Consider the following 27262-nt stretch of genomic DNA (forward strand, 5'->3'; position numbering starts at 1 on the left):
AACAGTGCTGCTCTAGTACAGTCCAAGAAGATAAGATACTATATGAGAGTGAGTTGTGCAATTCAGTTGTCAGATTAATCAAAGCAACTTTTACGATACAGAAACAGTCTTTAGGAGATATTTACAGCTGTTATGGGAATATACTGAATGACCAAAAGCATAATGCATTTTGCATGCATTTGTATGTAGAAGACTTAAGGATAAAACAGATTTTTGTAATAAAAACATACAAAAAGATTGGAAAATGATTTTATTCACAAAAATATCAGAGAAAAAAAAACTCTTCCATATGTATTCAGACAAGAAGATTAAAGGACAAATGTTTACAGGAGGGGGAGAAGGGGGGGGGGGGGGCACAGGTAGGACAGAAAAGATCATGGACAAAATACAGAATCAAGTCAGAGAATAATATTTAAAATATAGCCCCAAATCAGCCTTTGAATCTCTACTCGCTTGGGTAGTTCCATGTTCCTACAGTACATCAGCAAGAGCGAATACATCATTTAATTTTAACTGCACCAACCGTGAGCTTTTTCTTTTAAATAGTGTATTTGCACCATAATTTGTAAAGTGAATAAATGTGAGAAAAGAAATGGAAACATAGAAAACAGTACAGCACTTTTAAAATCTATGCCCAGAAAACAAGTAATACCCACAAAAAAAATCTGGAAACCAGCTGACGAATTTCAAGTTAACAGACTGACCAAGTTTAAAATGATTAAGCTGCCTCAATATTGAAAATATTGAAATATTTACATTAAAAAACCTGTCTATTGCTGAGTAGTTTTTACATAAATCTACTGCTTATGCAAGGAAAAGTAGAACAAACAATTATATCAACAGTGCTGAATGTTTATAGACATCACATTTCCTTATCATTCACATTTCCTTATCATGCACTAACTAAAACACATTCACACACACTCACTCATTCACCTTACACAACTGGACAAAAAAACACAGTTCATATTTCCCTGTGTTCAGTCTTAATGTTCAGGTCAGAGTGTACCAGTTTAACACTGTCCAAGGAGGTTAAATCCTGCTGTCCGTTTTTGGATCCTTTGCATTAAAAACTGTTAACCTGAAAATGATTGAAATCAGCTGTTTAGGGCGAGTGTTCCTGCAGTCTGACTGCACCACTACAGTCTTCTGAAATGTTCAGCTAAAGGTTCGACTGATGAACTCTGGGTAGAAGTTTGGTTATTAGGCCACGTTTTTTTGCCGCAGCTTCTCGTTCTCCTGGGAAAAAGAAAGAAAAGGTTGCACGTTTGTAACAATCTGTGCAAGGGTCAACTCTAACAGACAAATCTCATAATGGGAGTGGTAATAGATTTAACAAGGCGAAAAAGGCAATATAGAGATGACAATTTGTGAATGATCCTTATAATCCGATGCGCCTTGTAGTTCGTAAAATACGGTTCACATTTGTTATTATTTATGTTATTTGTACATTTTTTTGTATTTACTGCTTTTAATAGTTAGGTTTTGTATTTCTTTTGTGTTGCTGTAATGAGAAACCTTGCCTCTGTAATCTAATGCCTTGGCCAGTCACATGATCAGACCCTCCTCTCTCTTTATAACTTCAGAGCCTACTAGCAATATGCTAAAGACACTAAATGTGGTATTTAAACGCTGGGAATATGTTGGTGTATACATGGGCTGATATGTAGTAAGTATGGCTTAAGACTTGTTTAGACACTTTTAGACACACAGAGAGCAAACTAAATGTGCCCCCATTACTCATCACCACTTTCTTCACAGCATCTTGTTTTGTGCTCATACACACTTTAGTGATGCGTCGACAATGGCTACGACTTTATACACTGTCTATTTAGCACAGAGATACCAAACAGTGAAGGTGGGGATTTCCTTTGCTGTTGTGTGAATGCACCATTATAGGGGTTGAATACTTTTTGCAGGATTTTGTACACACACATTTAAGAGTATATAGGATGATCAAGTTAAGCTCACCTCCTGCAGTTTAGTAATCTCTTTCTTCAGACGGACCATGTACTCAATCTTCTGTTTGTGGTTCTGGTGGCCGAGCAGTTTACCGTTTTCCTCTGCCAGGTGGTCCACCTGCTTCCTCAACACCTCCACCTCCTGACCACAATAATTTTAGACAATTATTAGACCAGCATTCAGATCACGGTTAATTGTACTTGAATTGAATGTTCAATTAATTACCCCCTTACATCTAAACAAAGTTACCGTATTTTTCGGGCTATAAGGCGCACTTAAAATACTTATTTTTTCCCAAAAATCGTCATTGCGCCTTATAATGCAGTGCGCCTTGTGTATGGATTTTGCTTGTGTTTACTGACCTCGATTTTATGTGGTACACGGCGCTCTGTTGTGCAGAATTCCTCACCCACGCCAGAAAAAGATCCCCCTCTTGGGCTAGCGCGCGGTTACCTTTGACTGCCGTACTGCCTCTCGGCTGTGGCTCAGGGTAGCTAGTTTCCACTGTAGCTCCGTGGCCAGAACAAGGTGCCGGTAAACTTTCCTTTCCACCCGTTCTGGGGTAATAGCACAAACTGTTTCTTTTTAGCGCCCACTTCTAAGTAAAGTTAACTTCTTAACACGCGCTGGCCCACCGGCGGGCCAGAAATATTTAATATTTCATAACTGGCTGTGTTTCTGAATAGTTATGAACAGTTACAGGTTCAATATAGACATCCAATATACCATTTTAAAGCTTAGAATCTCTGCTTTTGAGCTATTTAGCCTATTTAGCGGAATATCCTTTCAGAAAATAAACATTTAGGGCGAAATATGCCTTGGTTATGATTTTAATAATTCATAACTCTCATATTTGCATTTATCGTTCGTCCATATTTCATCGAATGCGGTCATGTCATACACCATTCGAACCGTCTGGCTCTCCGGATTCCAGAACTGTGCTTTTACTGTAGGATGTATGTTTCATGAATTAGAGCTGCGTCAGAGCGCATGTTTCCAGTAATAAAAGGCTCTCCGGTCACTGCCGCCACCCCCCGAACACAAACCCGCGCTCAGCCACAGGTCCTACCTTCAAAACGCGTCCAGACTAAAGAGAATCCATCAATCCAGTCTCCTGTAATCCACAGTTATATCCAAACAGCGCTGGAAATCACTTCATCCAGAAATGAAACTTATCCAATCTTTATAATCCGTGTATCATTCGTTCATTTGATATTCAATTGAGAATCAAAATCGGAAAATTAAAAAACCAATTCGTTTTTTCGTTTTTGAATATAATACCAAAAAACGAATAACGGCTTGTATTTTAATCCGTGTATCATTCGTTCATTTGATATTCAATTGAGAATCAAAATCGGAAAATTAAAAAAACAATTCGTTTTTTCGTTTTTTCGTTTTTGAATATAATACCAAAAAACGAATAACGGCTTGTATTTTGTATTTTTATTTGGTTATCCAAACAAAAATTGGAAATTTAAAAAACGGACCAGGAGCCGAATTTGATTTTGATTTTGAACTTGACCCATTTGTGTGCCCCGGAAGTTACTGATTTGTTTATTCTTGGTGGGTTTCTGTTGCGCGGGAGTTCACTGCAGTGTTATCTACACAGTCTGTATTGCTGTAGGCAGCATGGCCGGACTGGAACCACATTCTGGCCTAATTAAAGATCTTTTTGAAGGTGGTAAGACGCATGAAGAGATTTCGTGCACGTTGCAGCAAATGGGGATCCAGCGATGTTCTGCAATGAGTGTTAGAAGGTTCTGTGTTCAACACGACCTTAAGCGAAAAAGACATGTATTTTCTGTTGTCATATCGTCTTCTTTCACTGCAACGCGTTTAGTTCCTCTGAACAAGATAAAACTCTCCATCCTCAACTCCATCCAAAGCCTACAGCAATACAGACTGTGTAGATAACACTGCAGTGAACTCCCGCGCAACAGAAACCCACCAAGAATAAACAAATCAGTAACTTCCGGGGCACACAAATGGGTCAAGTTCAAAATCAAAATCAAATTCGGCTCCTGGTCCGTTTTTTAAATTTCCATTTTTTGTTTGGATAACCAAATAAAAATACAAAATACAAGCCGTTATTCGTTTTTTGGTATTATATTCAAAAAACGAAAAAACGAATTGGTTTTTTAATTTTCCGATTTTGATTCTCAATTGAATATCAAATGAACGAATGATACACGGATTCTTTATCTCTGTTTTAAAACCGTTTTATTCACCGAATTCGGCACAACACGCTATTACAGTCAGAAGCCTCGCGGAGTAATACGGTACTTGCTGTGCTTCAACATAATATTATGGTCTGTCGGAGCGTTGCGGCTACCGTTGTCAGGAGCGTCGCGGAGTAATACGTACTTGCTGTGCTTCAACATAATATTATGGTCTGTCGGAGCGTTGCGGCTACCGTTGTCAGGAGCGTCGCGGAGTAATACGTACTTGCTGTGCTTCAACATAATATTATGGTCTGTCGGAGCGTTGCGGCTACCGTTGTCAGGAGCGTCGCGGAGTAATACGTACTTGCTGTGCTTCAACATAATATTATGGTCTGTCGGAGCGTTGCGGCTACCGTTGTCAGGAGCGTCGCGGAGTAATACGTACTTGCTGTGCTTCAACATAATATTTTGGTCTGTCGGAGCGTTGCGGCTAAGTTTAATTTAGTGCGCCTTATAATCCAGTGCGCCTTGTGTATGGACTAACACTAAAAATAGACCGTTCACTCATCGTGCGCCTTATAATACGGTGCGCCTTATAGTCCGAAAAATACGGTAACTAGCAGAGACAGGCTAATGTATCAAAGTAATGAAAATCTACACAATACACCTACAAAAGTTTTTACTATACACCATTCTAACTGCATAGGCATTAATATGGGATTGGTCCCTTTTACAGATCTAACCGCAGAGCGTTGGATGTACTACGCTTCTCAGCACTCCACACTTGCCCTGTAATTTCACGCGGTTTAACGTTTCATGGCTGAGTTGCTGTGAATCCTAAATGCTTTCCCATTACAATAATAACCACTCAGAACTGATGAAGGAATATCTAAGAGGGAATACATTTATATAGAAACACCCAAAGTATGAAAAAACCCATCCATCCATCCATCCGTTTGGATAAGAATAAAGAAATGTGCATAGAACTCCCCGGGCACCTCCCCATTACACATTAATCTCCTCCAGAGCTCCACCCACTAAATCAGTTGAAAATCAACCATTTTGTTTGTTTTGGTTGAGAGAGTACACAGCAGGATTGACCATCACACTTTGTCTGATGGAGGGATCTATACCTACTGTCTGTGGAAAGTAAGCAGATGAGGGAGATTTCAGTACTTTTAAAATACTTTTTTTACTATTGTGCAAAAAGATGTTTTAGCCCATAGATCTATACTAACTTAATGTATAATATGTATGAAATGTCCACTTAAAATTTACAATGTAGGAGAAAAAAACACACACACACCACACTGCACGACAGGTATTGTAACTGCATATTCTTTACTGTAATGTTTCCGCTTTTTGCTTGGATGAACTCACTGCTAAGAGCTCTTCCTGTTCCTGGTCTTTCAGCCTCAGCTCCCGCAGCTCCAGACAGCGGTTCCTGAGCTCAGAGGTCAGCTCCTGCACACACGTCTGAGACTGGGCCAGAGTTATCTCCTTATTCTGCAGACTGACCAATCCAACCCAACACGCACACATACACATACAATTAAACCTCACTCTACATCACGTAGCGTTCTAATATCTAAACAGGTAAAATTGATAGATATTGGATTGATTTTTCTCTTACGAGTTCTGAGCATCAACCAGCTGCTGCATCAGAGTATTCTACGAGAAGAACAAAAGGGACACAGACTGTAAATGAATCACAGCTAAACCTCAGAGTTTTTTTCCTCTCTCCCAATTAAGCCTGTGATATGACTTTTAGCACCCTCACCTTGGCACTTCTCTCTTCTCGTAATTCTCGAAGAACAGACTGGTGGATGGCCTCCTTTAGGTTTCTGCAAAACAATGGGATAATATTAGTAAACAAGCATGTAGATATGAGGGGATGTACATTGGTGCTTTCTTGTGGCAATATAACGAGTCTAAGCATGTCTCACTCTGTAGCATTGCTGCTCAGGGTCTTCTGGTTCTGTGTGCTGTAGAAGTGCTCCAGCAGAGTCTGGATCTCCATGCGCACATCCTCCTTCTCATTTAGCTGAACCTATTCCACGTAATAACATAGCATAGCGTAATATAACATAATAATATTCCACTGTTTGTAAATTCACATTAACATTTAAATAAAGAAAAAAAGTTATTGATCTGGTTTTGTGTGCTTATATGCTAACCTTCAGTCTCTGGATCTCTTCATTTTTGGCCGTGCGTTCTGCACTGAGCTCAGCCAGCAGCACCTCCATAGTCATCATGGAGGAGCGCCTGCTTTCTAGCTCCCTCTCTTGGCTCTCCAGCACCTGGGACAGCTGTGTGTTAAAGCTATGTGGAGTGCATGGTGTCTGAACACAAACACACAGACAAACAATTATTTTTACTCAGTCATTATTATTTTGCAAAGAAAATACTGTTTAAACTAGGGCTGCAAGATATTGGGAAAAAATAAATATTATATAAAACCAATTGGTACTTTTGGCAGTGTGGTCAGTGTTCCAAGTCCTGCTGGAAAATGAAATCTGCATCTCCATAAAGCTTGTGAGCAGAGGGAAGCATGAAGTGCTGTAAGATTTTGTAAAACACTGCACTTCCTCCAGACTCTGGTCCCTTGGTTTCCAAATGAAATACTAAATTTACTGATGGTCAATGTTTTGATTTTTCCAGCAGGACTTGGCAGACTGCTCTTAAAGGGACAGTGTACACTTACTGAATACTGGCCATTACATATGTCCCCCAGGCCCTTTAAATGGTCATCCGCCCATTGTGAGCATGTGTGCAATACTAAACACTTCCTGAGATTTTTTATACACAGGGAATTAAGTTCTAATTCATTCTTACAACCAAGCTGAGATGTTCACAATAAAGTTACAAAAAATAATAATAATAATAATAAAAAATACTTTTACGGCCCATATTGCCTTTATCTCCCCTCAAACATACAAGTATATACTAGTATTGTAGTTGCGATTAACTGGATTAAATTTGTTAATATTTTGTTGTTCTGTGATATGTATTGCAAGATAAAAAAACTGAAACAAGATCTTAAAGGTCACCTTCCGTCGTTTTTTCTTTCATTTTAAAATGTCTAGTTGTGGTCTCTAGTATGAATGAATGACATGTGAGCCGTTTTTGTAAAAAAAAAAGTGCTCAGGTGTCTCTGTATAGCTCTTTTTTAATGGACTGTTTTAGGGGTGTGTCCAAAATGACCGGATTCCAGCTTTGCTCATGAATATTCATACATGCAAACAGCATGCAAATATCTCTCCTCTGATTGGCTAGGAGCACTGCGACGCCCCTCCACCGCTCTGCCGCTCACTGCCTCCCACCTCCTAACTGATGAGCGGTGATGTTGCGTCGCTTCAGCTCCGCCTCTGGGAGTTTCTCGAGCCAAGGTGGGCTGGTCTGTGAGTTTCTGCCTACGTAGGCAGAAAGATAATTCAAAATTCACCCGTTTTTCGGAGGGGGGGAGGGGGGATTTCTTTGCTTAGCTCCTGCAGACAATGGGGGCTGCAAAACAGTTTAATGTGCAGGTGTACACATTCAACTCGGAGAGACCTACTGTATTCCACAAAAAACAAGAAAAATCGGATTTTCGCGGAAGGTGACCTTTAACAAATAAAAAAAAGCCATTATGCTTAATGTGTGTGTCCAGTATTGGAGTTAAATCATGTTGGCCAAATTTAATCTAGGATACCTTTTATACATTCTAGGGATGTACCAAAATTAAAAACATATAATGCGATAAAATATAATCATATTGCCAAGATCTATATGTACACACATACAGTAGCAGGCAAAACTAAAAATTACTACTAAATGTTACTAAATTCAGCAAGCTGAAGGTAAAATTATTGCCAAATCGCATAAAGATAAAGAGGCTTTGCTGTCTTTTATCCTTCTCCTGCTCAGCAGCTGCTTAAAAGAACCCAAGGCTGCAGTTTCTTTTCTGGCAGAAGGTTAGAGAACTAGTATTTATAAACCTTTAAATTTGCATCACCTGGGCTCTCCTAATGATGACTGAACAAACCTGACCTCCTATGCTTTCCATAATTCTGCAAAGTACTCCTTTTCTTGTTTCATGTTTAATGTGCTGATATTGCTTAACATTTGGCTGAAGGAAGAACATCAAATACACTTTTTTCACATTATATATGTATACATGTATGTGACTATTGCGCTTGCACACGTTGCTGAAACAATATATTGTGCAGCCATAGTTTAAATGCAGAGTTAAAAATGTTGACGCCCCCAAAAGTGCTGATGGATGCAGATAGAGATGAACTCACCCGTGGGTTTGTTTTAGGTGTAGCAGCTGCAAGAACAACACTTTCATTCCTTACATTCATCTGCTCCTCCCGCTGCTTCAGCTGTTAACAAAAACACACTTTAAGATGCCTCCAGTTCAACATTAATTAAAAAGCATGAAAACATTAAAGGCTTTAACTGAAAAAATAAATAAATAAATAAAATAAATATAAAGTGTATTTAGCGCAGTGCTTGTCATATATATTTTTATACCTGTTCCTGCAATGTGTGTATAGTCGTCTCTCTTTCAGTGCTCAGAACTTCAGCTCTCTGCAGAGACGCAGTCTGTTCTTCTAGAGCTTTACTCAGCCTCTCCACTTCCTCTGTAGCATACGCCAGGTCCTCCTGCATCAGCTCCAACTATAACAATACAAGCAGTGCTTAGGATCTGCAAATGCGACTCTGATTAACCTGAAGATGCATTTGACAACAGAGTGTAAATGCATGTGGACAGGGCAATGTGTTTTGATTATGCTTCTACATAAACTTGTCTTACAATATCTTAAAAAAATTGACACAATCACATTACGCTACTGACGTGACGCACCTCAACACGTTCCGATGCGATACGTCTATCGGAAGCTTCTCTCAGATCCTGCAGCTCTATCTTCATGTGAGAGATCTGCGTCTTCATCTCCTCTCGCTCTGAACACACTGCTGCATACTTCACCTGTGAACACAGCAGTGTTGCTGTTAGTGCCTTCATTACTCCATAACCAAACCTCAACATGCACAATTATGTGGGATTTAGGAGAGATATTAAACATTACTCCTGTTTAGTGGTGTGCCTAATTGTATTGAACACAATATCACAAAACATTTTTTTGAATATCGTGAACTATCATGCCATATCACCCACCTCTAATTCTAATTAATCACATCAGGGTACTACTTTTTTACTGTTCTCATTTCCTATTATATATATCTACTAGAGACAGATTATTTCTGTCCAGTATCATTTATTTTACTTTAATACTGAATATAGAGAGATGTATGGACTGCATTATTAGTATCATGACATTTTGGATCACTGACTTGACTGTTACAAATCTGATAAAATTCTTGTATTATTTGTTTATATCTTAGTTAGGGGTGTGCCTTATCACATTGTATGCAATAATAAAATGTAATTTTCATTTTGTTGCAGTAGCATATTATTGAAATATATTTTTGAATTCAGTGTTCTGTCAAATCGCCAAGAGTATCGTTTTAACAAAAATACCACAAAATATTGTAATATTATTTTATGCTCATATCGCCCACCCCTACTCCCTATATCTGTGATTATAAGGTCTATGGGGTATTTTCTTAGACATTGATAAAGCCAATTCCAGGACTACACAGCATTTGCAATGTTTATTTATTTTTTTTTACAATGAATGGATAATTTTGTCCACAACTTGGCTTAATCCATGTCGAAGAAACGGACCCTAAATGTGTTTAAATTAATTTCACAAAACAGACATCATACAGGCATATAGTTCTGAATATTAAATAGTGCCGTAAAGCACAGGCACTGAATCACTTAGAACAAAGGAAATAAACAATGCCACAAAATCTGACTCACGGTGATGTCACTGAAGTCAGCGGTGAGCAGGGACAGACTCTGTTCTTTCTCTCCCAGCTCAGACCTCAGATCACGAGTCTGCTTCATCAGATCCAGCACCACAGTCTAGAAAACATACACACACACAGACACAGCAACACACACAATTACTATTTCTATGAATCAGTGGTCTCAAACTAATTTTATCTGGGGGCCCGCTGGAGGTAGAGTCTGGGTGAGGCTGGGCCGCATCAGGACAAGGACTCACTGAACGTTTTTTTTTTTTTTCAAAGCATTATGCCATGCCAGGTGTTGTGTCGAGTTATCCTACCCATGGATATGTGCGTGCGCTGACCTACATATATATATATATTTTTTTTTCATTATTTCTCCTGTGTTTTATAATAATTCAGTTTTTCTAGTATTTTATTTATTTTTTTGTGCATTTAATAACCTGGACTCACTGTCATTACACTGTCAAAGTGTAATGGCACTTAATAATATTAATAATACAAAAAATATTACCTAAAAATGTACAAAAACAGAAAGTACATGAACTTCTACTGGAAACATGCTTTAATATTGTGCTTTTTTATTTTTACCTTTAAATAAACACAAAAGGGTAAAACAGTTTGACAGGGTAGCACAACTCGACAGAACACCGGATCTCTCAGCTCGCCGTGTGGGCGTATCCGTGATGTTTTTGAATTCAAATGAAGCAACAGATGTAGTCAATCATAATTTTAAGATTTTTAATCAACCTCACTGTGATCTATAGTTCTACAGTTCTAAAATCCATATTTTGCCATTTTCAGCTTCTATTTCGTGGATAAGAGGCGCTGTTTCTATGTTAGCGAGGCTTTTGTGTGTGTGAAGTCGCAGCTGCTGTTCAATATTTCTGTGTTGCTCATGGTTTGAGCTGCTTAGTCATAGAAAGCTTCAGTTCCTAATCCAACAACTAGACAAAACTCTGGAGATAGAGAACTGCTGCAGCCACACACGTTAGCAGTCAATCAAGGGGACAGGCTCAGCTTAGTCAGTCTAGAGTTTTTTACCCCACTAACTGGATAATACAACTCTCCACACCACATCTTTCAGCTCTTACAGTGAGCCCTACTAAAAAAACATTAATTTTTGGAGAGAAAAGTGCTTCTGTTTATTTACGGTCAGCTTAGGATTAAAATATATTTCCTTACAGATCACCATAAAAAGGGGAAGCTTTGCAAAGTTTACCTGGCATCTATGAGGCATTAATGTGGCATGCCGATCAGCCACGACAATTGGCTGATGGAACAGAAAGTTAGTCGGTCCCAAAAACACTGATCGATCCATCTCTAGTTACCACCACTGCTACTTACTACCATGAACATCATTTAATACTGTTATTTTACTTATACTGCTGTTTTACTTCTACTATGATGAAAAGAGAAAATATGAGGTCCTCTTACTTTGTCCTGCTCTATTTTCTGCTCGAGGCTGGACACCGAGGCAGTGGCAATGTTCACGTCCTGCTGAAGAACTCTGATGTTCTCCACCTGAAAACGGGAGACAGCAACAATGAAAAAGCATAGGTTTTCAGGGCTTACAATCAGAAAAAAATTAAAACCTAGAGAGACACAAAACATAAAAATAACACTAAACTACGGCTGTATGATGTAAAAACAGTCAGTGCGATATTTTGTTGTTCTGTCATATATATTGCGATATTAAAAATATATACACTGTGGAATTTGGATTTAAATTAATTCATAGTACTCATAGGTATCATTCATGAATAGGCTTCTGTCTTATACATATGCATTCATAAATTCATATTTAAATTTATGTTACGTAGATATAGCTTCATTAATATTAGTTTTTTTCTTATATATCAGGCAAGTAAAAAAGGTTTAAAATTGTGGGGTTATTTTGTACACATGCACATTGCAATAACCATGCTGAAACGATATATTGTGCAGCTCTAGACTAAACAACCATCTACATTGGTTTAAGTTGAACATTGATAGGATGGTTGCAATCATTGCTGCTTTTTGGTTTGTAGCAAAACATGGTACATTTTTTCTTTTTACAATGCAGAGAAACATTTCTGGGGAGGAGCATGTCAGGCTATACAGTATTGTCTACAGAATAGGATATGCATCTGCAGGTAGGGTATGTGTAGGATATGTAACAGATCCAACACACAAGCACAAACTGGCTTTTAATGCAGCATTAACTTCCAGACCTATAGACACACACACCTGCTGATGGTTTTCTGTAGTGAGGTACAGAATCTGCTTCTTCAGCACAGCATTCTCCTCCATAGACTGTAGTAACTCTCTGTGATAACAGCAGCACATCATTAGACAGAATTAATTCACCTGTTAACTCATTAAAGCACTTCATCTCTGTCAGAGTCAGAGAGTTTGCAGGTTGGCTCTGAATGATTGAGATGAACTCACTTGGAGGTGCTCTCTCTGTCTGCTTTCAGCTGAGACCTCAGACTGCTGCTCATCTCCCTCTCAGCCTGAAGAGAATTCATCAGCTCCTACAAACCACACAAACTCAGCACTGTTAGAGAGGAGAGTCACACTCTACAGAAATTAGAAGAACAGGAGAGGAGATCTGGACTACAAATGAAGTGTGGAGCTACTTTGAGCCTGAATAACGGTAGAAAAAACTATTTATCTGCAAATGCAAGGCATGCGCCGTGTCATCTATTCTAAAAGCCTGTTTGGAAAAAGTGCACAAAATACTGGATCTCAGAAAGCTGCGGGAGAGTTATAAATTAAACCATTTGCAATACTGTATTAAGTAAAATAACATAAAAAAATACATTTGAATACATTAGTACTTTCACTGAAGTGTGAAGCTAAACACTTCAACTTCTAAGCAAGTCATTTTTTTGACAGAGTACTTATATGAAGTACTTTTACTCAAGTCTGGGTCTTTAGTACGTCAGTATGGGCGTGCAAACGCACCAGACAGTTCCAGGAGAGCAGTGCTGAGCCATTTTTCAGACAAGATTAAGATTCATAGTTTCAGAATGCCTAATGCAACCTTTTAAAAGCAGTTATGACTGTACCATCTGTAGAGCAAACATTTGGCCTAAGTATAACAGTAGTGATTGTTATATGCTTTATGTCAAGCAAGATGCAATCATTGGGTGACAAGTTTAATTTTAGGCTTTAGGCTTTTTTTTAATTCTTGGATAGAAATTCCTCTACCAATATACAATTTCTTTTACCAAAACAAAATGAAATAGAGACAAATAAAGGAAAGTGAACAACCTAACAGAACATGATATATATATAAAAAAAACATTAAAAAGTGAAAAATAGAGGAAAGGGAACAGGGCAATAAAATGCTAATGTAAAATAACAGAATGTAACAGAAGGGAAACGACAAGACAACACAAGAAAGTGAGAATGATGGTTTCTTACAGTGATCTGGGCTTGCTGTTCTCTATGCTGTCTGATTTTCTCCTCCAGCTGCTGGCTGTACTGATCAGCCTCAAACTTGTACTCAGCCTGCAGCGTGTCAAACGAGTCCTGCAGCATACGCTGCTGCTCCTGCAGCTGCTCCCACTCCAGCCTGACACAAAAAAAAAAGTTAATGAACACTGCAGTGAGTCTTATATTAAAACTACCCACATTGCAGTAAACGATGAGCGCACTAACCGGACTTTATCCAGCTGTAGCTGTGTGCTGATTAAGCTGCTGGAGAGCTGCGTGTTCTCCTTCTCCTGCTCCATCTGTCTCTCGTCCTGTTCCTTTCGCACCGCCTCCAGCTCTTTATCAGACGACTTTAGGACCAGCCGCAGGTCACGCACCTCACTGCGCAGCACTGTGAAAAACACCACACCAGTAAAATCTCTAGAAACACATATTAAATATGTACCTATTATTCTTGCTCTAGATAACAGTAAATTCATACAGTGCCAGAGACCACATCAGTACGTCTTAAATACTACTGGTCAATGCTGCAATATACACAGAAATGCCAAATGTCATGGGACATGGGATAAGAATTGTGTAGGTGTATTGGACACCTTCTCAGATACTACACTCAAACAGTGGGCTAGTGGACTGTAACCAGTAAGTAAGTGAACCAGAAGTACACTGACCCTCTGCTGCAGTCCTCTCCTCAGTGAGCTGCTGTTCTAAAGCGCTAATCTTCTCCTGCAGCTTTTGCTGTTCCTCCATCAGAGAACTGCGCTCTGAACTGAAGTCCTGAAGAGAGAATTTACTTATAAATGCAGCCATAAAATACTGTAAATCAAGTAAATTGCAAACAAGTGTTCTAATAATAACTAAAACATTACATATCCTCAGTGCTGCAGCATTATACCCAGTCTTACCTCCTCTCTGCGAGCAGACCGCTCCGTCGACGTGCAGACCTGCTCTTCCAGCTTGCTGATTTGCTGAAGGAGCTTTATGTTTTTGGCTCCCTCCTCGTCTAACTGCCCCTTTAGCCGATTGATCTGATCCTAACATTTACAAGAGAAGTCACAAAAAGGGCTTTAAAATAATTATTCACACTATAACACACAAACACCACCCAACTAACATCACAAAGAAGGAAGCTGCCCTACTAATGTCCAAAATAATAATATCTAAAATGACACGGTCTGCTTATTAGTGACCTCTGTCCAACATGCAGACAAATTATTGACATGAAATTGTTTTAAATAGAAACTTGTGCTGTACTTTGTAACTTCGGCATACCGTCACACCCCTACTGCAGAGAAAAACTAGAGAGATTCATGCCGCTATATAAATAAAAAAATTCAAATATGTGTCTGAACTCACCTGCATCTGCTTCAGCTCTTCAGTGAGAGCCTCACAGGCCAGTTCACTCATCTCTGGCGGAGGCTGTTCAGAGTGAATATCCTCCAGCTCACCCTCTTCCAAGTGGCCATTCAGATGCTCTGGGCTGGACAGTGGCACCAGACGACTCCGCAGGTTATAGGCTTTAGTCGGGGTCGTCAAGATCTGGGGAAAAGGGGATGAAAAGCATGAACACATTGACTTTCATTTACAGCTGTTGATAGATTTCAGTTTTCTCTTCATGTATATTTTAAAATTCAGCTTACACAACCTTAATTTCGATGTGTAGTCAATCAGCCAAAACATAGTGCTGCTGTTTAAAGAAGTCATCACAGTGGCACATAACTCTATTATAGATTACTAAACACATCCACAGTTTGTGGTAAGAGTGCATTAAGATATGCATTTAGTATGTTGCTAACTGGAAGGGTATAAGATTCTATTATTTGTTTTACACTGGAGCTATGATGTGCATATAGTTAACAGAAGAAACTTGAGACACTAAACTTTTACATCTTTCATAAATCAGTAAGTAAAAATGTTCCTTTGGCCTCGTGTTTGTTTACCTTAATTGTTTCTGCGTGAATTTTATTGAGCTGACACACTTCCTGCTTGGTGTGAGCTTTAGTGGCTTCCAGAATATTCTCCAGGTGCTTGTTTGATTTGTCCAGGTAGCGTTTCTCAGACTCCAGCTCCAGCAGCTGCTTCCTGGAGAGAACAGGCAGCATGGTTGGGGTTTAAAATCTCAGACAACTTAACATCAACATCACAAAGGCAGAAGAGTGGTTTCTACAGCTCTAAGTACAGGGGTTAATACAGCTTGGACTGTTAACTAAACCAGATCGCATCTGTGGAGGATATTGAGCTTACTTACAGAGTAAAACTAAAAAACCATAAGATCTGTAAAGTGTTTGTGCTTACTTGCTCATCTGTTTGTACTCTTCAAACGCTTGTGCTGTGGAAGTGAGCTCAGACTGTTTCTGCAGCAACTGGGCCTTCAGCCTCTCAACGGAAACGGAGGACAAAGTTTCCATGGTGACAGGGGTGGAATAGGTTGATGAAGCTGTCGCATATAAAAGCAAACAGAATGAAAATTCAAATGAAAAAATATACAAAATTACAACTTTTAAACTGTTATTACGATGCTAGTCAGTATATAGTATTTTTTTATCCAATATAAATCTGTAATGTGCATAGTGTTTATGGACAGATAATAATTAATTATGGAGTGGTTTAAACCAGTAAGAAACTGCAGTGTGTTATTACAGTCTCATAACACTCTTACACTGGATAGTTTTTAATCCAGTCGAATGTGTACAGTGTCGAGTTCAAGACATGATATTGTGCTGGCTAGAAGTTATTAAGTAGGAAGTTCGGTTGTTTGATAAGATATGTAAATTATATCAGTATGTTTCTTGGGTCTTCTTATTAATGTCAGAAAACTGGCATGCAGTTACCAGCATAATGCGTGTAATATAAATATCATGATAAATTTATCATGATAAATATCAATATCAAATTATTGTCCAGCCATATAATTTGAGTCCAGTATGAATCTGGAGATATTTTTCAACCCCTTGATTTATTTTGTATTGAAAGTCTCATTCCCTCACCTCCTGCAGCCTCTGTAGGCTCCTCCACCTTCATTAGCTCCTGAAATTCCTGCTCCAGCTCAGCTGCAGACTGAGACACAACCTGCTGAGCACTTTTTACAGACTCCAAAGCTCGCAGTGTGCGAACCTCGTCTCTTAGGCTGCAGTTCTCTGCTGCGTACCACATCATGCGGGGATGGTGCTCCACCTGAGCGTGAAAAAGGTAGTTTCATAGGTTAATGAGTGTATGCTGACATCATTTATAAAATACTACTGTACTGTCCACCACTAAACCGCATATGAAAAATGAATACAGATTTGTTTAAATTTAGGACCTGATCCCGGAGCAGACGGATCTCCTGCAGCAGCTGCTCGATCAACGTCTGGTCCTGCCGCTGTGGTCCGGCTTGCTGTCCTGCCTCCAGCTCTTGCTTTAGCCGTGCAATTCGGTCATCCCTGAACTTCAGAATCATTCGGTTAGACTGGATGAACTTCTCCTTCTGTGCCCACGCCTCCTCCATCCGGGACACCTTCTCCTGCAGAGCCTGCATCATCAAAACAACGGTTAGAGCTAGCTAGTCCCACTTAACGCCATATATTAGGCTAGACGGAGGTGTCTCTGTTCAAATGCCCAGTGGAACTGAAATAAATACTTAATTGCCCACAGTAATGGAAACACCACCTGCAATAAAAGCTTTGTTTTTTGCTCTTCTTGCCTCTTTGTACATAGAACACACTTTGAATTAAAGATAGGATATGTCTCTGCTGGTACTAGTACTCCATGGTTTAATTTACTAAGATAAATTAAATGAAAAGCTTCAACACCCCACGCTTGTCCCCTTTGGATAACAAAGAAACTTAGCTTTGTCAAGTTACAAAACAATTTGTACACCGGGTACTCAGAAATCTAATTTTAAAGAAAAGTTTACATATTCCATAAATTGTCTATAATGAAAGATGTCCTGCACTAACACACATACTGCTGACAGTGCTGGGCAAATGGTAAAGCGGATGACGTATTATACATAAATAAATATATATTTATAAAAAAAAATAAAATAAAAAAAAACACATTACAGTTCAGATCAGGCCAAAAAAATAATAAAAATACATCTCGACCCTACTCGAGCCTGAGCAGGTTTGGTCCGAGTCCGACCCATAAACAGATTTGAACAAAACATTTTTTAAAAAGTAGTGCGTTAAATCTAACCTGGCCTAACCATCAGCAAAAAAGGGTACAAGGATGATGTGTGTAATCATGGTATAGTTTATTAGTAGGCAAAACACAGCACTGCAGGTCAATTGTAATGGGGAAGAGTGAAGGAGTGTGTTCACTGCACAGACCAGCACCAACTTGTGCAGCTTTTTTAATCACAGTAAGATCTGATCTTTGCTATATAATTATCTTCATCATCATGCCATAGCATTTATGCCCAACCCCGGCTTGAGCAGAGAATTTAAACTCTACTACACATAGTACACATTCAGATTGTTTTTGAACACTGGTATTTGCCTTCTTAACATTATGCTTTTGAAAAAAACAATAAAGAGATAAAAAAAAAATCTAAATTCAATTAAACTAAACATATCTGTAATCACATCACCTTTTTCTCATCCTCACGTTTCTTCCAGAGTCGTACTGCCTGAAGAAAGCGAGCTTTATACGGCAGCTCAGTTTCAGTTGGAGCTGGACAAACAATAAGATAGTTGTTTTAGACAGAGCTGAACCATTGTCTTATAATGTAATGTGGTGCTGTGCAGTCTTCAGTGCTTCACGTAGAACACTTACCTGTGTGTGGCTGAGGACCTCCAGGAGCCAGTTCGTTTATGTTGTGCCGCGAAGACAAAGCATTCGCCAACTGCTCCTTTAGTTTTTTCACTTCAGCCTGAAGCTGCTTCACGTTACCCTGAGTGTCTTCATTTATCATAGCCTGAAAAAAATGGAAAGACACACTAAAACACTCAACATCAAGAGGATGGAATTTTAATGCATCATGTTATATATTTTTATTGTGGAGAGTATGCTTTATTAAGTATATAGAGGATATCATTAGTGTCTGACCCAAGATCATTGACCCAACTTTACATTTCTTTACAAAAAGTGTAAAACAAAATGTCTATTGGATGATGTGCAGCAAATAAGCAATAATCACAGATAACAGATTTTAAGAATCTGACACTGCTGATGCATTTTATCTGCCGTCATAGCACAACAAAAATATTTTGTATTGTGAAAATGTCTATAAATATCATGAAATTTTAATAGGAATGCACAGGTACCCTTTTCTTTACAGCAAAGTGTGAGTACAACTCAAAAGATAAGAAATTATTTTTCTTCATTGCATGATTACTTGGTACTTAAAAAAAAAAAAAAAAGAAGCAAAGTATCTGTAATTAGTCATAATGAATCTCACTATTTAAATAGGCTCATTGACACATACCATTTACTTGAAAAAAAGCAGTTTTTCAATTAAATTAAATAATTAATACAAAAATACCAGTGTGAGTGGCCATGAACACACTCTCAACAAACTGGGGACAATATGAGGGAAATGCAACATCAATGAGAAGCTTGCTAGAGAACATGGAATCGTAAAAGCATACTACACAATATATGCATATATTACACAAATATTGGCAGGTCTGATAATTTTTTTTGCCAATTGTGAATCATTTCAACATAGTCAACGTCCAAATCGAAATGCAGCTATTAATTAAAAAGTTCCCCCCAGCCCTATGTAGAAATACACATTGTTTTGTGATGCCGATACCTACCTATAACTATGCAATCAAGAGCATTACGTGGTACTGCATTTCATTTGTTCATTTTTAATTTTGTTTCCCATTATATTAACTTTTTTTTTTACTTTTCCAAACAAGCAATTTAAATGATGCTTTGAAAAAAGAGAAAAAAAAGATCTAGGGCTGAATAGACATATTGTTCAGATATGAGCGATGGAGTTGCTGAAAACAAGTTTGCTATTGGTTAATGCACTAGATATGCATTAGACACTACAAACACTATCACATATTGGTATCGGAGTCTTGTTTACAACTACAAGTAGATTAAATGAGCATGGTATCAGGCAAATACCCGATACCAGTATCAGTATTGCCATATCACCCAGTTCATAAATAGAAAATTAAGATTTTCTAAGCTCTATTCTACGCGGTACCTTGTTTTTGATGAGTTTGGCTCTCTGAGCGAACTGCAGGGTGGAGAGCGTCTCCCCAAAGCATTTGGAGCCTGGGTGGACATTGGCTATGATGTAGGTTTTAGCGTTTCCTCCCAGAGAGTCCTGAAAATAACCACAAACTTTGAATTTAAAAAAAGTCCAGAAAAATAAGGGCTTACAGACTTATCTAAAACTCTATTCCCACACAAACAAAAAACATTTGTGACTGACCCTCAGCAGAAAGGTTAGTTTGGAGTCTCTGTAGCAGATGTGGCGGCTTCTACCATTGGACACGTCCATCAGGGCCATTATTACCTGACCCAGACACATCAAGGAGCGGTTGATGCTACTGGCCTCCTGCAGAACAGACAGGAAACAATTTAGCATATAAAAATCTATATATATGAACATATCAATTAACATATGAACATGAAAATTGAACAGATTATGTATGATTGTGAAAACAGAACAGAGCATTATTTTACAGGAACTACAACTATTCATTGAAGCTGAAAACAGAATACAGTAGTTTTATTATCCACAGACTTAGTCTACAGAGTGTAATACACTACAGAAAACACAGAGGGTGCTCAAGTTCATTTGATGCACAAGATTATTCCGACTGTAAATCAGTATATTTATTGAACAGTTTGGGGATTTTGTAAAGTTGCATTACTTCTACACATTTTTTTTTTAAAAGTCAAGACAGGTCAAATAAATGAATAAAGAAATAATTCATTCATAAAACAAACAAGTGCTCCTGTGCTATATGGGTGTGTCCACAGTGATGTCACTCCAAAATCTTTAAAAGACTTGGTGCATCTCTGCTGCAAATCGATTTAAGGGAAATTTTAGGCAGGTTCTTTAAGCTTCTTCAGTATTTTGACTAGTGGAAAGAAGGCTTCAGGACGCAGCAATTGTGACATAATAAAACACTACAGGTAACAAACAGGCTGAAATCACTTTTAATTGAACAATAATTTGAACTATAATCAAATCAATCACATACAAGAAAACTAGCAATCCCAATTCTGCCAAGCACATACCTTTAGCCGTGATCCCTCAGCTTGTGTGTCTCTCTGCCTCTCTGACCCGGCCAGATCAACCAGGTTGAGCTGGGACGTCCTGATGTTTACCACTCCCTGTCCGCTTTCTTTGGACTCCAGTGTCATGGTGAAAACAGCATGAGAGCGGGACGACTCTCGGTTCATCGACGTGGAAGCCACGCGCCGGTTACGCCATCCCATGGACAACACCTGCAGCATGTGACAGATTATTTATCACCAATTATTGATTATTAGTCATTAACCAGTACTGACATTCATTCTATTTATATCACATTAATTCCCCAGCAAATTAAACCAAAATTTTAATGTTGTAAATTTATATGTATAATATTTTGATCATCATTTGTGACCACTAAATTCAAACCTGAAAATAGTTATTATTCAATATTATTCAAACAGGCTGTTTTGTTACTGTGCTTTTAAAAGTGACCTGTAAATGAGCATTATTCTGTCAAGCAGTGACACATTCAAAAATAAACAGGCAATATTGCTGTCAGTGTGGATAAAAAGTGGTAGAATTAATAAAAATGCACTGTATGCTAATAAGCTGATTACATTACAACATTACAAAACAAGAAATTTAGTTTCTGCAGCTTTGTTCCTGTATACAGGCTGTAAGAACCAGGCACATTGAAACAAGCACTGTAAAATATATACTTATATGTATTAAAATTACTGTTAATACATATATTTCTCTTTACCGTGATAATAAGAATCACATTAGTCATTCTGTCAACATCAATTAAGTAATTAGGTTTAAGTGTTTTCATGTTGACTATTTTTGCACTGCATTTATATTTATTTTTGAAATTATTGAAATGTATTGAAATATAATGAACTTTAATTTGTAATTTTTTCCCCAGGTAATAAGCTATTTTTTATGGGTTATTTAAAAACATAGCCACTGCTAAATTATTATCCCCTCCTGGTTTCTGACCTGGTAGGCTTCGGCAGCCGAGGCTGCGTATTTCTCCACAGCTCCCTCCACAAAGACGCCCTTCTTAATGTCCTCCCGCAGGAACAGGCTGGCCGAAGCGCTGTCCAGCAGGTCGAAGATTTGCTCGTTGTAGATCTCTATGAAAGAGCACTTACACAGGAAGCTCTTAGCACCTGAAGACTACAGACAGACAGACAGACATATTAAACAGTTTCTTCATTTAAACACTTTCTTCTCCAATTTTAGTATTTCCCAGTTTCCTTACTATTCAGGACCTCACCACTGCTGGGAGGGTGAAGTACTGCCACTAATGCCAAGCTCAGACTACATGATATTTTTTCCACTCACGATGTTCACTATATCAGATTAAGCACTCATCATACTATAAATTTGGGCCATGTCTCACAAGGGACACTGGTAACACTACGCAAACTCATAGGTCATTGGGGAAGAGGGTCAAAGAATCTGTCAATCATGGTTACATCTAGCAGTTTTGTGCCCTCAGAAGCAAACATAGAAAAAGAAGAAAGACTGTAGGTTTGTTTCTGGGTGACCTATTGTTCAGAGCAAACTTGAGGTATGGCATAAAAAGCTATTAATAAATCAGTGGTGACGTCTCTAGGCATTGTGGCAGAATGTGTCAAACCTGCAGATAAAATCAGGCTGACAGACTGACAGGACTTCAGGACACTAAGGGATGACTGTGGAATCCCTAGTGACTAAATCAACAACCATCCACTGACATGCAGAACAGACAAAGTGCATATAAATAGAGGGGGCCCACTGTGCTATACTTACCTTCTCCACTTCTCTGTTGATGAGAAAGAACAAATATTCAAAGCTGCGAGGGATAACGCCACGAAGATCATCTGAGAAATCATTTAGCTCGTTCGGACCTACAAACACACACAATAAATTAACATATCTGATGGAGGACAGGAATGTCTGCCATACGTAGAAGAAACATCTCATCAATGTAAATGACCAACCCAACATAGTGAAGGTCTTCCCAGAGCCAGTCTGCCCACTGCAGTAAATAAAAAAATGCAGCAAAAAGTCAGGATGCAGAAAACACGAAGAACACACTTATTCTGAATATAGAGCAAAAACAGTGGAGAAAGACTCACTATGCGAAGATGGTGCCATTATAACCGTTCATACATGATTCCACAATGTTCTTAGCAACACTTGAAAACACAGATTCCTGCAAAACAGATAAAAGCAATAGGAGAATAATTATTAGGCAACTTCTTGTAATATACATTACATTGTATTTAGCAGATTAACACACACATTTTAATATCAGACCAATATAATCAGAGTAAATATAAAAAGCAGGAAGTTATAGTATGATATTTATTAATTGAGGGGAAAAAAGCTATTCAAACGAATCTAGCCCTGTGTAAAAGAGTGTTTGCTCCCAAACCTAATAACCTGGTTGTGACACTCTTGGCAGCAACAACTACAGTCAAGCTTTACTGATACTGGCAATGAGTTTTTCACATCTATGTGGAGGAATTTTGGCCCACTTTATTTTACAGTATTGTTTTAATTCAGACACAATGGAGGATTTACGAGCATGAACATAATGCCACAGCATCTTAGTCAGAATTTGGGTAAGCCATTGCAAAACCTTATTATTATTATTTTTTTCAAGCCATTAAGAGGCAGACCTGCTGGTGTGCTTCGGACCATTGAACTGCTGCAGCACCCAGTTAAGCCTGAGTTTAAGGTCACAAATTGACGACTGGACATTCTCCTTTAGGATTTCTGCTAGAGAGCAGAATTTATGGTTCCATCAATTACACCTACACCACCATGTTGGACTGTAAGTATTATGTTCTTTTTCTGAAAATACGTGTTAGCTTTACACCAGATGGAACAAGACACACATCTTTAAAAAGGTTTTACATTTGTTTGGCAGTAATCAGGCCTGGTTGTGGCTGGTGAAACTGAACTTAACTTTCGAAAAACTTTGACAGCAAAGTAAGTCAAGTCAAGAGGCTTTTATTGTCATTTCATCTGAGTACAGGTGCACAGTGTAGTGAAATTATGCTATTTTACAGTTACAGATGTGCCTTGTTCTTACAGTCTTATTTAACTAACAATAATGTAAGTTTGGCAATTTAATATAAATAAAAAAAATCTGATTAAAGCCATGTTTCAGTAAAATAATTATTTAAAAAATGTATGTATACATATATATAAATATCTGCACGTGAGTTCTGTGACAAGAAGCAAATTTATCAAAAGTTGCCCTTTTGACCAGCGGCAAGTCAAATATGTTTGTATAGAATGTAGGAGTAATATAGCAAAAACAGTGCCTATAATTATTCGTATATTAATAGTCTTTCGTCACGGACCCTGTTCACAGTCCCCAGTTTCAAAGCTCACCTGAGTGGTGTTCATGTCAGCCACATGATCGTAGGTGAAGGTTCGTGGCTCAGGTTTTGAGTGCAGACGGACGGTGTGAGGCGAGGTCACCGTTAGACACAAACTCGGATCACTGTCTGTGGTTAAACCAGTACCATGGGTCAGAGGTCTGACACGCACATACACTTTAATGGCATCTCCATCACTGCTGTAACGACATAAAGAAACACAGAGGACGTGTCAGATTAGTAGACTCTGTCATTTTATATTAAATGATCATTTAAAACAAATTGAAGATCTAAATAATATAAGATAATACATTAGAATTATCATTTTTCTGCAACCACATTTTGGACAGTAGTGCATATAAATGGGGATTAGTTAGCAAAGACTATTTAAAAGAACAAACCTGTTGGATTGGAGAGGCAGGGTTGTGTCCCCAGACCCTGTATGGTTAAAAAAGAGGAGAAAAACAGACTGATAGTCCTGATAGTTTGTCAAAAATAAGAGAAATGGCGATTCTAATGTATTTCAGGCATTCTGCATAGGTTAGATGTGGTCAAGATCAGGTGTATATTTTGCTTGCACTTGTACGAACAAATCACAGGCAAATTTATTCTGCTCACAATACATGAATGAGGCCCATTAACTGTACATCAATAGGAAATTAAGGTCAAATTTACAGTGCAAAATATAAGTTCTATACCAATACATTATCTACAGTAAATATGCAGTGACCTTTGGTGTATTTAATTGCAGCTGAACAATTTTTTTGTCCTCCAAGAAGGATTAAAAAATATATATCCTATGATTAAAAGTACCAGCCAAAAGTTCAAACACACCTTCTTATTCCGTGTTTTTCTTCAGTTCTTTCTTTAATTTTTTCTACATTGTAGATTCATATTTAAGACATGATAGCAATTAAGGGACACATATAGAACTGCGTAATAAAGAGTAAAAAAACAAATTTCCCCTCACAATCCCCTGATCTAAACCTGATGATTTGAGGTGGTGATTTGGGATGAGGTGGAGCTTCACAGCGTGAAGGAAAAGCAGCAACTATTGTTCAGCACCTTATGGAACTCCTTCAAGACTCTGAGAAAACTATTCCATGTGACTCTAGCTCATGAAGACACTGAGATTAAAATACCAAGAGTGTGCAGATCTGACCTAAAAGCTAAATGTGCTACTTGGAAGAATCTGAAGGATTAAACATATTCTGGTTGGTTAAACACTTTTTGTTTAGATTTAACAGCTTTAATATTATATTTACAACGTAGAAAAGAAACAAAACACACTGAATGAGAAGAGATGTGTCCACATTTTGACTGGTACTGTATGTACACCCAATGTCAGCTTATAATACACATGAACAGTATCTTCTTCAGTAGAGCAAAGTGTTAGCAAGTGTATTATTCGCAACAACAAAAAAACTCCACCAGCTGTGACCACAATTCTGGCATGCTCGGAATTAAATTAACCTGACTATTTGTTAGTTAGCTACTTGGCAAACTAACCTAAATGTAAGTGAAGTGGAGATTTGTTACAGGGAAGCTAAATTTAACTGTTAAACATAAACACAAACAAAATAAACTGCTGCTTTATTAGTTTAGCTCGCTAACAGTCTAAACTGCCAAACCTGTAAACACTGTTATACTGTCTACACTCGACCTATACAGACATTTAAACATTCAAAATAAATGTAATTACGGTTATTTAAAATTAACTGGCGTTAATCGCTATGCTGGATTAGTTAAAGTAGTTAACTACTAAAAGTAGTTAGTTAGTAAAGCTAAGCCATTTAGTTAGCCTTTAGCTTTAGTTGAGCTAGTCACGACTCAGACCTCAGAACTTTAACCTATAGCTAACGCTAGCTCTGTTATTAGCCATTATAATCAGTATTATCAGTAAAACAGCGCTTATAAAGCGTTCCCCGCGCTCTTATAACAGCAGTAACGACGGTAAAATACCTTTTCCTCTGGGGTTCATGTTGTTATGTGACATTTTTAAATGTGAAAAAGCTCCAGCTCCGCATCAAAACACTTCAAAATTGGCGCGGCGGGTTTTTGTAGAAGGCAGCGGGTTTTCAGCGCAGCAGCGCCTCCCGCAGCACCGGAGGAACCATCCGGTGTTCTGTCGAATTGTGCTACCTTGTCAAACCTTGCTACCCTAGTAGTATATTTAACTTTAAAATGCTAGCACCATATTAGAGCATGCTCTCTGTGAAAGTCTATGTAAATCTTTGGAGAGCATAAATCACTGTATCATTGTACCGTTTGTGTAGTTGTGGCAGTGAGAGGTCATTACAAACTACTTTTTTTAATATATCATTATTATTGTATTTATTATTATAAATTTTCATTTGCACTTTTGTGCAATGACAGTAAGTCCATGTTGTTTAATGCACAAAAAACCCAAAGATTTATTACATAAAAAAACTATAGGTCAGCGCATGCACAGTGCATTTAGGAAGCACGTATCAATGGGTAGCATACTTCGACGGCTCTAGGAACCGACTCTCGAAACTGAATAACGGGAGCCGACTCCTGAATGTGAACAGTTTTTTCATATAAAACATTGTGTAACAATACATGTTTTAATTCATGTTTTTCTAGTAAATTAACGTATGTAATGTATGCCTTTATTTAATATATAAAATGAAAAAGTGCTTCAAAAGCAAAAAATAAAATACAAAAAATTAAAGACCCATTTAAATAATTATATAATAATTCTATAATAAATAAATAAATGGACGTAGGGTGTATTGAAACATAATGAGTAACGAGTCAAATAGTCCACCTCCATTCCCCCCAAGATTCTAAAATACAGAGCTTTTAGTTTGCGGTTGATTTAACTTTTGTAAGATTGTACACTTTCAAGTTCTCTGTGCCGTGTTTTAAATTTCAGGGCCTCAGAATTGTACCAATAAAATGTCAAGCTTCTTTGAGCTCGTTAATGGTGTACAAAAAAAATAGCCATTTCTCTGCATGGGCAGTGCAATGGCCCATCACTAGCACTGTAAGCATATTGGGAGCGTCGACTACAAATGATGTATTATGGAATTCTGGGGATGAACGGTGGTGTTTATTGAAAGTAAATCTTAAACGTTTTGTTTACAGTGTTTTATATTTAATATTAATAACTAAGCTGAGGACATGAAAAGCATGTTATATTTAGGTTTTGGGACGTTTTAAATATCTAACAATTTAGTCTAATCTGAGATTGGGTCTATTAGACCATGGCAATAGTCAGTCAATTAAGCTAGTGATGTCAATCCTAAAAATTCAGATAAACATTATTTTGCAAATTGGACTCAATATCCTCCCCTAATTCCCTT

The 27262-nt window shown here is 38.0% G+C and overlaps 1 protein-coding gene across 6 annotated transcripts; it reads right to left on the bottom strand.

Annotated features, from left to right (window-relative positions):
* Nucleotides 1-235: 235 nt before the first annotated feature.
* Nucleotides 236-26050, bottom strand: kif15 (kinesin family member 15). 6 transcript variants are annotated; one of them, XM_015605416.3, is made up of 35 exons: nucleotides 25896-26050; nucleotides 24335-24371; nucleotides 23947-24130; nucleotides 22680-22756; nucleotides 22542-22579; nucleotides 22351-22448; nucleotides 21553-21732; nucleotides 20595-20804; nucleotides 19780-19905; nucleotides 19549-19671; nucleotides 18162-18303; nucleotides 17977-18059; nucleotides 16708-16917; nucleotides 16394-16580; nucleotides 15702-15843; nucleotides 15347-15488; nucleotides 14763-14945; nucleotides 14312-14440; nucleotides 14078-14183; nucleotides 13632-13797; nucleotides 13395-13545; nucleotides 12414-12499; nucleotides 12213-12291; nucleotides 11421-11507; nucleotides 9994-10098; nucleotides 8974-9096; nucleotides 8640-8786; nucleotides 8408-8488; nucleotides 6302-6466; nucleotides 6071-6174; nucleotides 5905-5968; nucleotides 5758-5795; nucleotides 5505-5637; nucleotides 1972-2103; nucleotides 236-1239 (listed from the first exon to the last, which is right to left on the bottom strand). In XM_015605416.3, exons 1-35 carry the CDS (start codon nucleotides 25927-25929, stop codon nucleotides 1204-1206), a joined length of 4128 nt encoding a protein of 1375 aa, XP_015460902.2. In that variant the 5' UTR covers nucleotides 25930-26050; the 3' UTR covers nucleotides 236-1203. The 6 variants fall into 6 exon arrangements, with proteins under 6 accessions (XP_015460902.2, XP_049337030.1, XP_007247622.2 ...); XM_049481073.1 differs by having other exon boundaries at nucleotides 5505-5651; nucleotides 5757-5795; XM_007247560.4 differs by having other exon boundaries at nucleotides 23947-24133.
* Nucleotides 26051-27262: the final 1212 nt, after the last annotated feature.

This window comes from Astyanax mexicanus, chromosome 7 (assembly GCF_023375975.1).
Source record: "Astyanax mexicanus isolate ESR-SI-001 chromosome 7, AstMex3_surface, whole genome shotgun sequence".
In the NCBI taxonomy this organism is placed as follows: Eukaryota; Metazoa; Chordata; class Actinopteri; order Characiformes; family Acestrorhamphidae; genus Astyanax; species Astyanax mexicanus.

Bases quoted from the DNA above. Each gene is read 5' to 3' on its own strand.
- kif15 (XM_049481072.1), bottom strand. From the start codon at position 25,929: ATGTCACATAACAACATGAACCCCAGAGGAAAAG. The intron at 16,918-17,976 runs GTGATGTGATTA...TTGATGATGCAG, and splicing joins AACGTGAGGATGAGAAAAAG to GCTCTGCAGGAGAAGGTGTC. The intron at 13,798-14,077 runs GTCAGTGTACTT...TGTTTTTCACAG, and splicing joins GGAGAGGACTGCAGCAGAGG to TGCTGCGCAGTGAGGTGCGT.